Consider the following 16,553-nt stretch of genomic DNA (forward strand, 5'->3'; position numbering starts at 1 on the left):
TGTGTTCAGGAACTGCGAAAGCCCTCTTACGCTGAGATCTGCCAGAGGATTAAAGACCACGCGCCGACACTACAGGCCCCTAAAGAGGCCAAGCCAGCCAGCAGCGCTGCCTCCGCAGGAGAGGAGAGGAAGTGCCCTGATGCAGCTCCAGGGGACAGGGGTGAGCCCAAGGCCCCCCGAGAGACATACCCAGGCTTCTCCAAGCCTGCTAACCCAGGCAGACCCCGAGAGGTCCGGAGACCAACCGGCCGGTGGCCCTCACCTCCTCCCCACCACCCAGGGAAGGGTCCCAGCAGCAAGGATCTCAACCCCCCCCCAAAGTACCTGCAGTAACCCCCAACTGCCATAAAGTCAATATCAAAACAAACGTGTGAGAGGGAAAAAATCTGGAAAAAGTCAGGGCTATTGAAATGCAACCTATCCCAAAATGATCAGTCAGTCACAGCATAGAGAGGACATGTTTCTGGATCAGGGCTTACTGACAATAGCACCTCAGTGTGCATGTAGAGAACCGTTCATCTTTACTTATTTATTTTTTGGGAGGTTTATTTCATTTGGATTTGTTTTGCATTATTTTGTGTCAATCTGTCAAATGTACTCTTGTTCAGATTAGTGGGATAAATTCATATGTCCAAACTGCCTTCCAAGATAGTATTGTGAGAGTAGGTAGACTCGAAGCCACCCAGTGAGTGAATGAAAGGAAGCGGATGAGTAAAGGAATAGCGGTTTAGATCTTGTTAGTTGTGGGGGGTGTCTATGTATGTTGTATGCCGTCTTAAGATGTGATTTCATTGCAGGATGAGATGATCAGTCATGAGATTGGCGTCCCAAATGACACCCTATTCCCTGAGTAGCGTACTACTCTCGGTCAAAAGTAGTGCACGACATACGGAATAAGGCGCCGTGTGGGACGCAACCATAATTGTTTTTACATATTTACGTTCATATGCAAGGTCAACTAGTCTAGTGTCAATTTAGACTTCACTGAAATCCACAGAAGACCTACTTTCTGAGGGATTTCTGAGGTTCTTTTTGCCAACACGGAACTCTTTGTCATTGTAACACCAGCATATGAGGAGAATACATTTATTTGCATACTGGTTTTGATTGTTGGTACAAGTACTACTAGTTGTTGCGTGCTGGTGGTTTTAAGAGCGCCTAAGTCTTTATCTGGTATTTCTTGTGGTAAACAATAAAATGTAGTTTTCTGCTATCCCATTCACAGGAGTCTGTTTCCTAGCCGTATAAAGCACATTGCTAGTTAGGCTCTCTTAGAGAGAGGTACTATCAGTGTCAGTAGAAATCTACATGTATTTTCATCTCAGAAAAAAAAACGGATAAATTCATCACGTGGTGTCTATTGGTGACTCTTCTCGTTCTAAATTTTGCTGTGAAACGAGCATGTCAAAGACTAGTTCAGTGGGCACATGTTGGCAGTGGAAGTGGCTAGGCTACTATAAGGAGTAGGCAGTAGGGTTTTGGCAGGGTGCAGTGACTTCATTATTTTAGATAGCTATGGTGCTAGAGGATGAACCTGGAACGTGTTACTTCAATTAATCTGGTACTGTACTTAGATAATAATACTTGATACATGTCATCAACTAAACTTTGCACTATTTGTTTTGTTTCTGGACATACAGAAGCAAAAAGGGAACATGTGAAGCTAGTTTCATATTCTCTGAAATGTAAAGAGGAATATTGAAAGTTCTGAGTCACATTTATAAGCCCTTTAAAATTTCAGTTATACAACAAATTGAGTTTTTTTCCCCTCTTGGATTTCAACTTTTCTTTCCGTTTGACTTGCGCATTATTATTATATTTTGTGACAGGGTAATCAGTTTCAGAATATCTAAACGTTGACTAATTCGATTAACCTCTACATGGAGAAATTCACACAAGTTAAAATGTTTTGTTTACTGCCATGTAAATGCCTACTAGACATACTTCCGTGCAAGATAAAAATAACTTTAGACTTAGTGCTCACTTTCGTTGATTTAAACCTGTGGAGTTCCACTAACAATGGCTTAGTTTTGCAGTGGTGTTTTATTTGTTTTTTGTTTACCTTTTTAGGTAGTGAATTATGAAACCACTGATATGTGGTATTTTTTACCTTTTTAGGTAGTGAATTATGAAACCACTGATATGTGGTATTTTTTTTGTTTTATTTTTAAACCTGTTTCAGTTTATTCAGTATTACAGTAGCAAATTGTAATGTGGGTTTACTCCTTAGATCAGAGTTTCCCAAACTCTGTCCTGCCCCCCCCGGATGCACATTTTGGTTTTTGCCCTAGGACTACACAGCTACTAATCCAAATAACCAACTAATCAAGCTTTGATTATTTAAATCAGCTGTGTAGTGCTAGGGCAAAAAAACCTAAATGTGCACCCAGGAGGGGACCCAGGACTGAGTTTGGGAAATCCTGGTGGCTCCAAAACATTTACAATTAAGTAGAATTGGTTGAAAGGAAGAAGTGGGGTTTTTCCTTCACTACAAATGTTAGATATGAAGGTAAAAGATGAGGCAGCCCTTTTAGAATGAAGGTATAGCTTTAATCATTGGGTGAGTAGTAGACTGCACCCTGTGAGCAGGCAGAGTATGACCTTTGACCTGTTTTGGATGCTACAAACCTGAGCAGCCACTGCGTCCTTTCAGTTTGGACAAATGTTAGGCAGAGCAGGCAGCACTGTTGGGTTGTTCCAACTCCTTCCCCTCCATACAGTAGAAATGCCGGTTTATTTTTAGCATGGTTTTCTTCTGGAGATTTCACCTGGCTCTCCATACAACAACCATATAGCTTCCAAATTCCCCTCTGCTTTGTATAAATCTCTAAGTAGAAAAAAAGAAAGTGAAACCTGTGCGCTTCTTTAGTGTCTCATTGACGTCTTCCTGCAACAAGGAGCTACCCTGGAGTACTCTGCTTAGAAAAGAGGACTTATTTCGGAGAGAGGAGACATTGCCTGTATTGATAGTCATTGCTGCTTTTGATTTGCATGCTGTTTGGTTTGCAAACACATTATTTGGGTAGTTTGATTCTGAAGGACTGAGATGCACTTATATGGGCGGTCTTAAATGGCAGATGTATAATTTTTTGTCATTTTTTCCTGAGATGGTATAAAAGACATGTTGTACCTTATCTGCTTATTTAGAAACCAGTGCTGTTTATTCCATGAGATATCATTAGTTTCTTTTCAAGAAAAAAATATATACAATTTTATATATTTTCAAATGTATAATTTCCATCCTGTGTTTAAAAACTTGAATTTTATTTAAACTTGAAAATGACTTTGCCTTAACTTTTATACGAGACAACGTAGAGTTAGTTTATTATTTTTTTTCAAACCCCAACATTTTACTAAGGGAGACGCATGGAAATATTTAGTCATACCTAACGTCAGAAGTCTTACTTGGTCTTAAAGTACAAATCAAGCAGCATTTTGGTTTTGTAAAATTTATCTCAAGTCTCTTTTGATTAACCTTGTTCCTTGTTTCTGTTTGATTTTGGGGGAAAATATAAATCCTGTAAATGCAAAATAGTCAATACTGTATCAAATATGTGCACTTTGAACTGTGTGCTTTGCTTGTACAGTTGTAAATAATCAGAAAATATAAAGAGGTACCTTAAAATGATTTAAAAAAACATATATTGATCTTGTTGAACTATTAATGTCGCTTTTGAGCTGGATGTAGGATAACTAAATGTTTGAATTTCTTTTTAAAAATGTTGTTCTGATGTGAAGAATTGCGTCTGCCTCACTTTGCAATGTGGGCAGGCTGTCTGATTGTAACTTTTTAAATGTCCTTCTCATTCCATTTCCATGTGTTTTCTCAACAAACAGGTGTTTGTTTCTGTTGTTTAGCCCCTTCACTGTGCACAATGAGAAAAGGGGAGAACCTACCTGTTGTACAAACACACATCTTCAAATGATAGTACAAAGTCCGTACTCTGTCCTGTGACAGACAGCTTATATCAATCTGATGTGTGATTTGGCCCATAAAACAGTTATTTATGAATCACAATAAAGCACATTTTAAGCACAGGAACATCAAATCTTTCACACACAACCAATGTCAATTCCGCAGCAGCATATGGTATAATTTGTACCAGACAACCGTTAATCATTTGGCCCAAATTGATTAAGCATTGTTGGTATTTTGTTGATATTCTGTCATTTGTTTTTATTTGAAGTTTTGTTTTTCATGAAAATGTATATCAACTGAACTTTTGTAGCCCCCAGAAGTAATAACTGTACTTTCTTTTTTTTGGTAGGCTTTACCAGTGTTTAGACTCAATCATAATAGTGTAGATATTTTTTACACTTATCATTTCTGCAAGAAAATTAGTTCCGGCACACTGTATAACATACTGTGCGTTGTCTTTTTGTATAATTTGATCACACACGTGGACTGCATTTAATGTGGCAAAAAAAAACAACTGTGCCATTTAATTTGTTTCAGCCTGGCAGTTTGTTTGACTTGTACATAATATTTAAGCACCTGCCATTATATTTTGATATTTGTTGTTACTCATGGGAAGTGTAGCTGGTCCAGAATTATAAAACTGGGAATTAAAATCTGATACCACTGACATTAGACAAAGTACTCATAGCAACCTGCATCTGACCGGGTATCTGATCTGGCTTATGAAGTCGAGGCATGTTTGTCTGTAAATTTAAGCTGGTCTATGCTAGTAGGCATATCTAATGCAAAATGCTAATGCTGTTGTCTTTGCAGATTGGATATGTTATCAAGCTGGGCACTGTGGGTGTGTGTGAGCGTGAAGTGTACCACCTGGGGTCAGCAGAAGTATAAAACACAAATGCAAAGTTGACTGACGGTTGAAGTCAAGTTAACCCAAGGTTCATTCACCAGCTAGGTGTGTGCAGCATGATAAGGATTTTTCATTAAATGTTATTGGTTCATCTCTCCAGAAGATGATGGCACTGCTTACAGTACGAAAGACTGACTGAACTTGTGTTGAACCTTTTCTTCTTTCTTTTGCTCGCACTACTAAAGCCCTGTTGTAATGTTCGGGCTGTTCTCCTTGTGTTACTGTACACAGACAATGTCTCTCATATCAGGCCGTCTCGTTCTCTTTGCCCAGTTCGCTTCGATCTGCTTCGTCTCACCAGTTTGACAGTGCCATGTATTTTTTGCAACGGCTACAGCTTGTTGTAAGTTGACCTTGCTTCTAAAGTGATGTGACAATGCACCAACTGACTGGAATGAGACACAGCCATTGTCTCACTATCAACTCACTGTGGTCAATTAACTCATTTTTACCCATACCATGTTACGCTAACAGCAGTGGACAATCGCTGACTTTATGGGAGAGAAGAACCTATGAACATAACAGCAGTTCATGGAGGTATCTTTGAGTGCTTTTGATTTGTCTTACCTATTCTTCCATTAAGACTGGAATCAAGCGTACATGTCAACTATTGATAATTTAAGTTACTCTTGTGTCATGTTAAGCTGTCTAATTTGGAGGAAAAAAATGTAGCTTACTGAAAAATAAAGATTTAGGCACTGTTATTGAGTTCTGTCTCGTATGTGTGTGTGTCCCATAATCTGGGTTGTCTGGGGGCTGATCCAGAAAAAATATCAAATTGTATTTGTCACATGCGCCGAATACAACGGCTGTAGACCTTACAGTGAAATGCTTACTTACAAGCCCTTAACCATGAATGCAGTTAAGAAAAATAAGTGTGAAAGTATTTACTCAAACTGAAGTAAAAAAATGGAACAGTAATTAAAGAGCAACAAAATAACAGTAGCGAAGCTATATACGGGGTACAAGTACAGAGTCAATGTGCGGGGGCAAAGGTTAGTCAAGGTAGTATGTAGGTAGAGGTAAAGTGACTATGCATAGTTAATAACCAGCAGTGTAAAAATGGGGGTGGGAGGGGGTCAATGCAAATAGTCTGGGTATCCATTTGATTAGCTGTTCAGGAGTCTTATGGCTAGGGGGTAGAAGCTGTTAAGAAGCCTTTTGGACCTTGACTTGTTGCTCCTGTACCGCTTGCCGTGCGGTAGCAGGACAGTCTATGATTTAGGGCCTTCCTCTGACAACGCCTGGTATAGAGGTCCTGGATGGCAGGAAGCTTTGCCGCAGTGATGTACTGGGCCATATGCACTACCCTGTAGTGCCTTGCGTTCAGAGGCTGAGCAGTTGCCATACCAGGAGGTGATGCAACCAGTCAGGATGCTCTCGTTGGTGCAGCTACATAACTTTTTGAGGACCCATGCCAAATCTTTTCAGTCTCCAGAGGCGGAATAGGCGTGACCGTGCCCTCTTCACGACTGTTTGTGTGTTTGGACCATGATAGTTCGTTGATGTGGACACCAAGGAACTTGGAAGTTCTCAACCTGCTCCACTGCAGCCCCGTTGATGAGAATGGGGGTGTGCTCGGCCCTCCTTTTCCTCTGTAGTCCACAATCATCTCCTTTGTCTTGATCACGTTGAGGGAGAGGTTGTTATCCTGGCACCACACTGCCAGGTCTCTGACCTCCTTATAGGCTGTCTCATCGTTGTCGGTGATCAGGCCTACCACTGTTGTGTCGTTGGCAAACTTTAATGATGTTGTTGGCGTCGTGCCTGGCCATGCAGTCCTGGGTGAAAGGGAGTACAGATGGGGACTGAGCACGCACCCCTGAGGGGCCCACATGTTGAGGATCAGCGTGGCAGATGTGTTACATCCCCTTACCTCCTGGGGGTGGCCTGTCAGGAAGTCCAGGATCCAGTTGCAGAGGGAGGTGGTTAGTCCCAGGATCCTTAGCTTAGTGATGAGCTTTGAGGGCACTATGGTGTTGAACGCTCAGTTGCAGTCAATGAATAGTATTCTCACGTAGGTGTTCCTTTTGTCCAGGTGGGAAAGGGCAATGTGGAGTGCAATAGAGATTGCATCATCTGTGGATCTGTTGGTGCGGTATGCAAATTGGAGTGGGTCTAGGGTTTCTGGGATAATGGTGTTGTGAGCCATGACCAGCCTTTCAAAGCACTTAATCGCTACAGATGTGAGTGCTACGGGTCAGTAGTCATTTAGGCAGGTTCCTTTGGTGTTCTTGGGCACAGTGACTATGGTGGTCTGCTTGAAACATGTTGGTTTTACAGACGCGGTCAGGGACAGGTTGAAAATGTCAGTGAAGACACTTGCCAGTTGGTCAGCGCATACTCTTGAGTACACGTCCTGGTAATCCATCTGGCCCTGCTGCCTTGTGAATGTTGACCTGTTTAAAGGTCTTACTCACATCGGCTATGGAGAGCGTGGTCACACAGTCGTCCAGAACAGCTGGTGCTCTCATGCATGCTTCAGTGTTGCTTACCTCGAAGCGAGCGTAGAAGTAATTTAGCTCGTCTGGTAGGCTCATGTCAATGGGCAGCTCGCGGCTGTGCTTCCCTTTGTCATCCGTAATAGTTTGCAAGCCCTGCCACATCCGACGAGCGTCGGAGCCGGTGTAGTATGATCAGGATGAATACTCAAATATTCTGAGAAATGGAGGCTTGAAAATGTGAAATTGACACAACCAATGACCAATATTCAAGCTTAGCTTTCTAAAAGAGGCAAAAAACATTGTCAAAATTATCTGCCCAATTTAATGATCCTGCTTTCAGAGGGGTATACTACAAAGCAGGACCAATTAGTTAGCCAGATTACGTGCCTAAATACTTTTTTTGAAATTGTACAGTACAAGTCAAAAGTTTGGACACCTACTCATTCGAGGGTTTTTCTTTATTTTACTATTTTCTACATTGTAGAATAATAGTGAAGACATCAAAACTATGAAATAACACATATGGAATCATGTAGTAACCAAAAAAGTGTTAAACAAATCTATTTTAGATTCTTCAAAGTAGCCACCCTTTACCTTGATGACATCTTTGCACACTCTTGGCATTCTCTCAACCAGTTTCATGAGGTAGTCACCTGGAATGCATTTCAATTAACAGGTGGGCCTTGTTAAATGTTAATTTGTGGGATTTCTTTCCTTAATGCGTTTGAGCCAATCAGTTGTTGTGACAAGGTAGGGGTGGTATACAGAAGATAGCCCTATTTGGTAAAAGACCAAGTCCGTCAAAGAACAGCTCAAATCAGCAAAGTCCGTCATTACTTTAAGACATGAATGTCAGTCAATGCGGAAATGTCAAGAACTTTGAAAGTTTCTTCAAGTGCAGTCACAAAAACCATCAAGCGCTATGATGAAACTGGCTCTCATGTGGACCACCTCAAGAAAGGAAGACCCAGAGTTACCTCTGCTGCAGAGGTTAAGTTCATTTGAGTTACCAGCATCAGAAATTGCAGCCCAAATAAATGCTTCACAGAGTTCAAGTAACAGACACATCTCAACATCAACTGTTCAGAGACCGTGTGAATCAGGCTTTCATGGGTGAATTTCTGGACAGAAACCACTACTAAAGGGCACCAATAATAACAAGAGACTTGCTTGGGCCAAGAAACAGTAGCAATGGACATTAGACTGGTGGAAATCTGTCCTTATGGTCTGATGAGTCCAAATTTGAGATTTTTGGTTCCAACTGCTGTGTCGTTGTGAGACGCAGAGTAAGTGAACGGATGATCTCCGCATGTGTGATTCCCACCGCGATACCCACCACGGAGGAGGTGTGATGGTGTGGGAGTCCTTTGTTGGTAACACTGTGATTTATTTAGAATTCAAGGCACACTTAACCAGCATGGCTACCACAGCATTCTGCAGCGATACACCATCCCATCTGGTTTGCGCTTAGTGGGGCTATCATTTGTTTTTCAACAGGACAATGACCCAACACACCTCCAGGCTGTGTAAGGGCTATTTGACCAAGAAGGAGATTGATGGAGTGCTGCATCAGTTGACCTGACCTCACAATCTCCCGACCTCAACAAAACTCCTTCAAGACTTTTGGAAAAGCATTCCAGGTGAAGCTGGTTGAGAGAATGCCAAGAGTGTGCAAAGCTGTCATCAAGGCAAAGGGTGGCTACTTTCAGTAACTTTTTTGGTTACTGAATGATTCCATATGTGTTATTTCATAGTGTTGATGACTTCACTATTATTCTACAATGTAGAAAATAGTAAAAATAAAGAAGAACCCTTGAATGAGTAGGTGGTCCAAACTTTTGACTGGTACAGTATTTCAACTTGAAATGGATATGGTCTAATTGACTCAACAACCAACAACACATACAGTATCGAAGTTAAGCTCTCTTAATGAATGGTCGTTCATTAATGTTGGCTGGCTAACTCATTGACCCTTATTTGCAGTATACCTTTGTGGTATACCCATCTGGAACACCTCACCACAGCTAGTGATAGTTGACAATCTATAACAATTGAAATTGCCAACCCATTCAATCTGCACAACATTTTATGCCATGCCCATGAGCCATTGTCCAAAAACTGAAGGGTGGTTTGCACACACAGAAATAGAAGTTCCAAAAAGCATTTTTTTTGTAAGTTTTTTTGCAGCAAGGGAAAAGTTAACAGGCATCAAGACATGAGCCATTGTTCATCTGCCACATCATATACAAGCCTATGGGAGTACTTTTCTCTATTCCATTTGAAAAACTCTCCACAAGGTGGCAACATATTCCCACAAGAACATCTTGGAGGATTTCTTCCACAGCACACCACAATCCTATTAGTGTAATGCAGTGTATCACGCCCCACACAAAACAACAGGCTTCTTCATCTACCAATGATGGGTCCACAGTTTGTTTTGATCCTACAAATGGCGATTGTCTTGCAGCTGCAGACATTTGGTGAATAAGTAGACCTGGGCATCAGCAATTCGTAACCCCTTTATATAAAGACTTATCCAATGGTGGGCCTACTCTGCAAGCACGTTCTTCCCACTCCTTTTCCCATGTCATGGCTGTTTTGCATTTTGGGTGTCCCCCCCAAATGGCACCCTATTGTCTATATAGTTCACTACTTTTAACCAGAGTCCAATGGGCCCTGGTCAAAAGTACTGCACTTTATAGGCAATAGGGTACCACTTGATATGGGTCTTGGTCTGTTTCCTATTAGTGTACAGCTGTTGAGAGATCAGCATAAAGGAGTGGGCTTACAGTTTTCTTTACACAATCTTTACATTTGTTTGTTTTTTACATAAAATGTATATGGAACATTGACAACCAAATCAGATGTAGGAATGCCCTCCGGCCTGCCCCATACATGCACCGACCCACCTACTCAAAAACAATCCATTGGCCTTTCCATTCCTTCTTTCCCCTGATATGAGAGTTTGTGTATGCACTACTCAGCCTTCTTGGTTTGTATGCTCTCCTCTGGCCATCTTGCTTTGTATGCTCTCCTATGGCCATCTTAGCACTATCATCATTGGTCAGATGGCTCAGACAGGACGGATTCAGACCATCTGTCTTAATGTGTACAGGCATCCTGGGACGTTATACAACCCCAGCTTCCTCCAGGAGAAGCCTGAGAGACTGGGACTGGGCAGCCTATTCATCAGAAGAAGCTTGTGTGACGGCCGTTGGCAAAGAAACTGGATCAGCCATTAGTTGGGGGGGAGGGTAGGATGTTAGGCTTTACAAGAGCCAGTGTGGTAATGTAGGCCTAATGTAACCTGGTCCATTCTCTACAAGTACTGGGTCATTATGTGCCAGCGTTCAGCCACAGGACAAAAATACGTCTGGATTTTGAAATGCATTGAAAGGTCCAGAGGCTTAGTGTTATTGAGGGACACTGCCAGAAACCTTCAGCAGCTCTAATGTGTCTGAGGGTTGATAGTACACCTGTGGAAAATATTTCTCAGGTTACACCACACCACAATGGGCTTGGGGTAAAATACTGATATAACGCCGAAAAATAGGGGAGGGACAGTGTTGTGTAGATTCCTTTCTAAATGTAACCCGTTACTAGTTACCACTCCAAAATTGTAATCACTAACCAAACTCGGTAACGTTATTTGATTAATTTCCCCTTAAAAAGCATTAGAAGAAGACAAAAAGGTCCATCAAATGCATTTGTTTTATCATCATAGTGGACTCAGGTGGAACAAACTTAAATTTGTGCTTTTTTTTCAATGCTAAATTCAGTTTCATTGAGAAAACAGGAAGGTGTCATAATGTATTTTTTTTCCGCAAACATCCTTTCTAAATGTAAAAGTAATCCAATCATCTAGATTTCAAAAGTATCTGTAATCTGATTACAATATTTTTTTTGCTGGTAACGTAACTGACTACAGTTAGTTTTAATCAGATTACATGTAATTAGTTACTCCCCAATCCTGGGGAAGGAATGTGTGTTGGCTTCATCTGAAAAGCAGAGACAGTGCAAGAGGGTCAGTGAGACAAGGACAGTCATCCTTTCGTCACCCCGTTGCCAGCAACATTGTTCGGCATTATTGCCTCAAACAATTACCAGTGTATAATGGGCTTTACATGTAGGCCTAACCAGCCAGTCTAGCTACAATGTCATCTTGTGATGTGACTATTCATAAATCCATGATGTTATGGAATGTGATGACTCAGAGTGAGTGAGTCCCACTCTCTTTCTTAAAGGGTCCAGCCTTATCTCCAACCCCTCTCCAAACCAACCCATATTTTATATAAAAAAAAAAAAAATCTTATTTCTAATGACGGTCTACACCGGCCAAACCCAGACAATGCTGGGCCAATTGTGCACCGCCCTATGGGACTCCCAATCATGGACGGTTGTGATACAGCCTGGATTCGAACCAGGGTGTCTGTAGTGACACCTCTAGCACTGAGATGCAGTGTCTTAGACCGCTGTGCCACTCAGGAGCCCTACAACCCCTATATAGGCTTCAACCCCTCACTTCAAACCCTGATTTTGCACCCTAAAGCCTGTGAAATATATACCAGACAAGACCATTCTCATGCAGTAATGATCAGCAGAAAACCGCTTCGTCAGGCCAAATATATATATAGTACCTGTCAAAAGTTTGGACACACCTACTCATTCAAGGGTTTTTCATTATGATGGGAGTGCTGCATCAGATGACCTGGCCTCCACAATCACCCGACCTCAACCCAATTGAGAAGGTTTGGGATGAGTTGGACCGCAGAGTGAAGGAAAAGCAGCCAACAAGTGCTCAACATATGTGGGAACTCCTTCAAGGCTGTTGGAAAAGCATTCCAGGTGAAGCTGGTTGAGAGAATGCCAAGAGTGTGCAAATCTGTCATCAAGGCAAAAGGGGGCTACTTTGAAGAATCTCAAATATAAAACATATTTCGATTTCTTTAACACTTTTTTTTGGTTAGTATATTATTCCATGTGTTATTTCATAGTTTTGATGTCTTTACTATTACTATACAATGTGGAAAATAGTAAAAATAAATAAAAATCCTGGAATGAGTAGGTGTCTCCAAACTTTTGACTGGTACTGTATACTTTTTGGGGAGGCTGGTCAAAATGTTTAATATTTGAATGCTCTTTGGAACAGTCAGTGATGTTCAACCGTCATTGTTCTGCATGGAGGGGGTATTCTTCGACCAGTTCTTAAAGTGGACATTTGGCGCCCTCCACAGGGTTCGAATGTGGGCTCTTGTGTCTCAAACATCACGTGAATGTGTGACAGCACAGAGTAGTGAGAGCACGCAGTACTAGAAACTGGAGGCAACGTTGGTTGAGTATCCCTCAGTTGCACTTTCAGACATTGGAATTACAGCAGCAGTACCTTTTCTTAATAGAGGGACAACCAACCATGGCGGGACTTGAATAAAGACACGAGCCGAGCGATATTCGCCAACACTTTCCGCATTTCTATTTCATACTCAAGTCGCTCCTCTTTTGCCCAATGCATCCGTGCTCTGTGGAGAAAGGACAGTGTTGAAACACTTTACTGGACTCAGTGAGAAGAAGAGAGGAGAAAGCCAAGTAATTTTAAAGCAGAATGGCGGACCGTGATACGTTACCCCTTCCTTTGGAGGTGCGAACCAGACTTGCAGAGCTGGAACTGGAGTTATCAGAGGGTAATAAATATTTAATATCACCATGTTATAGTTATGTTTAGCAGAATTTGCCGAGAAACTGACATTCATTCATTCTGATAAAAGGGAAAGTGGTGTGGGAATTAATGGAAGGAAATAGAGCAGTCAATGAGCAGAGTGCTGGGGAAAATTCATGCGGAGCAATATCACGGTTATTTGCTGGCTACATAATATCAGATTCATTGTACTTTTGTATCACACCACAGAGTGCACTGTGTTCTAATCAGATGTCGCCTATTAGAAATATAAACATTGTGACAAATCAAGAAGCCAATACAAAATTGATATCAGTGTCAAATGTATCAACTGATGGAATTTTTAGATTGTCGCGAACTAAATGATGAGGAATAGGCCTACATATTTTTCGGCGCTACAAAGTAGCCCACTCTTTTCTAATTCTATGAGTGTTGTCTAAACGTCACGTTTATCATGACATTTTAGAATTTTCAAAGTGGCTTTTGAAGACAGAAAAACACATTTATTCTCATTATTTTGCTTGTCAAGTTGACCATGGACTCAACTATCCTACAGTCTATGGTCTTGCAATTTGACATGTTCTTTCAAAATTGTTAGAGGCCTAAATTGTAACGGTCACTGAGTGTCGTTTCGGGTGCCGGAGCCGTTAGCAATGTTTTTCTAATTTCTCATGGGGAGGCGTGAGCATTTGAGCAAGTATCCTGTTTATTTGGATAGCTCACCCAGCTAGCACATTTGGTTCCTTGAATGTTGTGGGAACGTATGTTTTTGGTTTCACATTGGTTGTGAGAGCGAAGCTATACGTTTCCTGATTGGTAAAACGGAACGGTTTTTAAACGATTCAGAGAACAGAAGTGAACATTTCGCATGTTTTGTGAACATACATTTTTAGGATGCAGGGAGGTTCTGAGAACGTTTTACTTTGGTTTCCTGAACGTTTTGCTGGGAGGATTTATTAACTCAGAACTGAAATTATAGGTTATTTGAAGGTAATTTTTAATAACATTCTGAGAACCTTCTCCAAATGTTGTGAAAGTGTTATGAAAACTTTAAATAAACATCTAAGAACGAAATGTAAAGGTTATTTGGAGTTTTTGAATAACTTCCTAAAACTTTCACAGAATGTTTGAATAAGACTTAATAACACCTCTATCTTATTTTGGGTTAAAACATTTTTAACTCCAACCACAGATACAGAAGGACACATGGACATGAATTTGCTTAGGCATTAATCATGCAAACTGTTTATTTTATTTATTGTGACATTGCATCAGTGAGACGGGTTAGCTGACAACTTCACGAAAAAACCATGCTTGTGATTCAATGGGGCAGAAGTCTGTTGTGATTCTGTGTGGCCAGATAGCTAGCAACAATGACAAGAAGCTGCCACGTGGGAAATCGTAGGTGGCTTGTTTCAGCTAGTTTTATCTTGTTCTTGATACCATGTCTTGTATTGAGCTGTTTTGATTGATGTCACATCTATGCTAATATAACGACAATTCGCTAGCTAGCTAACCAACAACAGTAACAATGTATTTGAGACAAGTGCTCATTGGGAAAATGAATTTGTTTTTTAATAAACATTGGAGATTAAATATAGTTTATATATGTTGTCAAGAATCTAAGCCAACCCCATCTGTTTTTCCCCATAGTTGTGCATGCGTCGGTTTTGTTGCTAAACAAACAACCAACCTGTCTATCCCTGGAATTGGTCCACTGCTCCACCAGGATGGAGCTAGCGTGCCATGTTTTTTTTACGCATAGAAAGCTGTTCATTTTTTGTCTATTCAAACAGACCCCATTTCAAAGGAAACAAACCCTCATTAAGATCAGATGAGGCCAACACACCTGAACACAAGATAAGATTGTTTTGTTGACGCTGAGAACAGAATGTATGTTTAAAAAATATATTCTTAGAACATTTTCTGAACGTTACTTAAGTTTAGATTTTTCTTGAAAGTTTTCTTAATGTTCTGAGAATGGAATTTAAAGCTAACTGATGCCAATGTGTAGAATTACAAGTTTCAGAACATTGCCAATAATATTGCCAAGAACTAACATAAGAGAACCATAAATTCTCCGAACGTTCTGAGAACATCGCTTGAGTCACACAATTTTTTAGAACATTCCCAGAATATACACAATCGGAACTTGGGTGGAAGTACTGAAATTCACACAGAAGAACGTTGTTTCTTAATGTTCTTGGAAGTATACTGAACAAAAATATAAACGCAACATGTAAAGTGTTGGTCCCGTGTTTCAAGAGCTGAAATAAAAGATCCCATAAATGTTCCATATGCACAAAAAGCTTATTTCTCTTAAATTTTGTGCACAAATTTGTTTACATCCCTATTGGTGAGCATTTCTCCTTTGCCAAGATAATCCCTCCACTTGATAGGTGTGGCATATCAAGAAGATGATTAAACAGCATGATAATTACACATGTGCACCTTATGCTGGGGACAATAAAAGCCCACTCTAAAATGTGCAGTTTTGTCACATAACAGAATGCCTCTGAAGTTTTGAGGGAGCATGCAATTGGGAAAGGGGGATACCTAGTCAGTTGTAGAACTTAATGCATTCAACTGAAATGTGTCTTCTCATTTAACCCAACCCCTCTGAATCAGAGAGGTGCGGGGGTGCAGACTTAAATCAACATCCATGTCTTCGGTGCCCAGGGAACAGTGGGTTAACTGCCTTGCTCAGAACAACAGATGTTTACCTTGTCAGCTCGGGGAGTCGATCCAGCAGCCTGGCCCAACGCTCTAACCACTAGGCTACCTGCCGCCGGCTTTTTCACCTGCGGGATTGTCTGAGACCAATCAACCGGACAGTTGATGAGCATTTCTGTCTATAATAAAGCCTTTTTGTTGGGAAAAACTAATTTGGATTGGCTGGGTCTGGCTCCCCAGTGGATGGGCCTGGCTCCCAAGTGGTTGGGCCTATGCCCACCCATGGCTATGCCCCTACCAAGTGAAATGAAATCCATAGATTAAGGCATAATGAATTTATTTCAATTGACTGATTTACTTATATGAACTGTAACTCCGTAAAATAGTTGAAATTGTTGCGGTTGTTTTTGTTCAGTATATTTGAGGACATTCCCAATGTGACAATGTCAAACCGGTTGGAGAACTTTCCTAGAACATTAACACAATTTAAATTAAATGTAACTTTTGGGAAACATTCTGTTTTTAAGTAATGAAATACCAAGAATATAAATATTTTTTTAAGTTCTGAAATGTGCTCAGAATGTTCAAAAGCCAAGCAACTATCCTGCACCATTCCCAGAAAGTTGTGGGAAGGTTGTATGCAAAATAACCATAGGTCAACCACACTCTCACCAAGATATCAGAAACATATTGTTCGCAGAACATTATGTGATAGCTGGGCAGCAAAAGATTTGAACACTGAAACTGAACAGTCTTTTCTGTTCTCTGTTGCAGTTGGCGGGTGTAGACAGTATCAGCATCTTACCAATGCAAGCATTCAAAAATAAATATATAGAAAAATGGTCCATAACAATAGCAAAGAAATGCAAAGGCTATATGCAGAGTTATTTGAGTTTGAATAAGGGAATGTTGATAATGCTCTCTTTTTTTGAAATC

General features: G+C 40.8%; 2 protein-coding genes across 20 annotated transcripts in view; both read left to right on the plus strand.

Annotated features, from left to right (window-relative positions):
- LOC106568826 (la-related protein 4B) overlaps positions 1-5,533 on the plus strand; it is a 28,061-nt gene extending 22,528 nt beyond the window's left edge. For all 4 annotated transcript variants that reach the window (XM_014139525.2, XM_014139524.2, XM_014139526.2 and 1 more), the window contains exon 17: positions 10-5,533. In XM_014139525.2, the coding sequence (XP_013995000.2) occupies positions 10-333 (324 nt within the window). In that variant the 3' untranslated portion in view covers positions 334-5,533. The remainder of the gene's footprint in view (positions 1-9) is intronic.
- A 7,013-nt stretch (positions 5,534-12,546) lies between these two features.
- LOC106568825 (disco-interacting protein 2 homolog C) overlaps positions 12,547-16,553 on the plus strand; it is a 254,879-nt gene continuing 250,872 nt past the window's right edge. For 5 of the 16 annotated variants that reach the window (XM_045694041.1, XM_045694044.1, XM_045694045.1 and 2 more), the window contains exon 1: positions 12,547-12,951. In XM_045694041.1, the coding sequence (XP_045549997.1) occupies positions 12,873-12,951 (79 nt within the window). In that variant the 5' untranslated portion in view covers positions 12,547-12,872. The remainder of the gene's footprint in view (positions 12,952-16,553) is intronic. The other 11 variants (XM_045694052.1, XM_045694047.1, XM_045694058.1 and 8 more) reach the window with 3 other exon arrangements.

Source organism: Salmo salar, chromosome ssa14 (genome assembly GCF_905237065.1).
Source record: "Salmo salar chromosome ssa14, Ssal_v3.1, whole genome shotgun sequence".
NCBI lineage: Eukaryota > Metazoa > Chordata > Actinopteri > Salmoniformes > Salmonidae > Salmo > Salmo salar.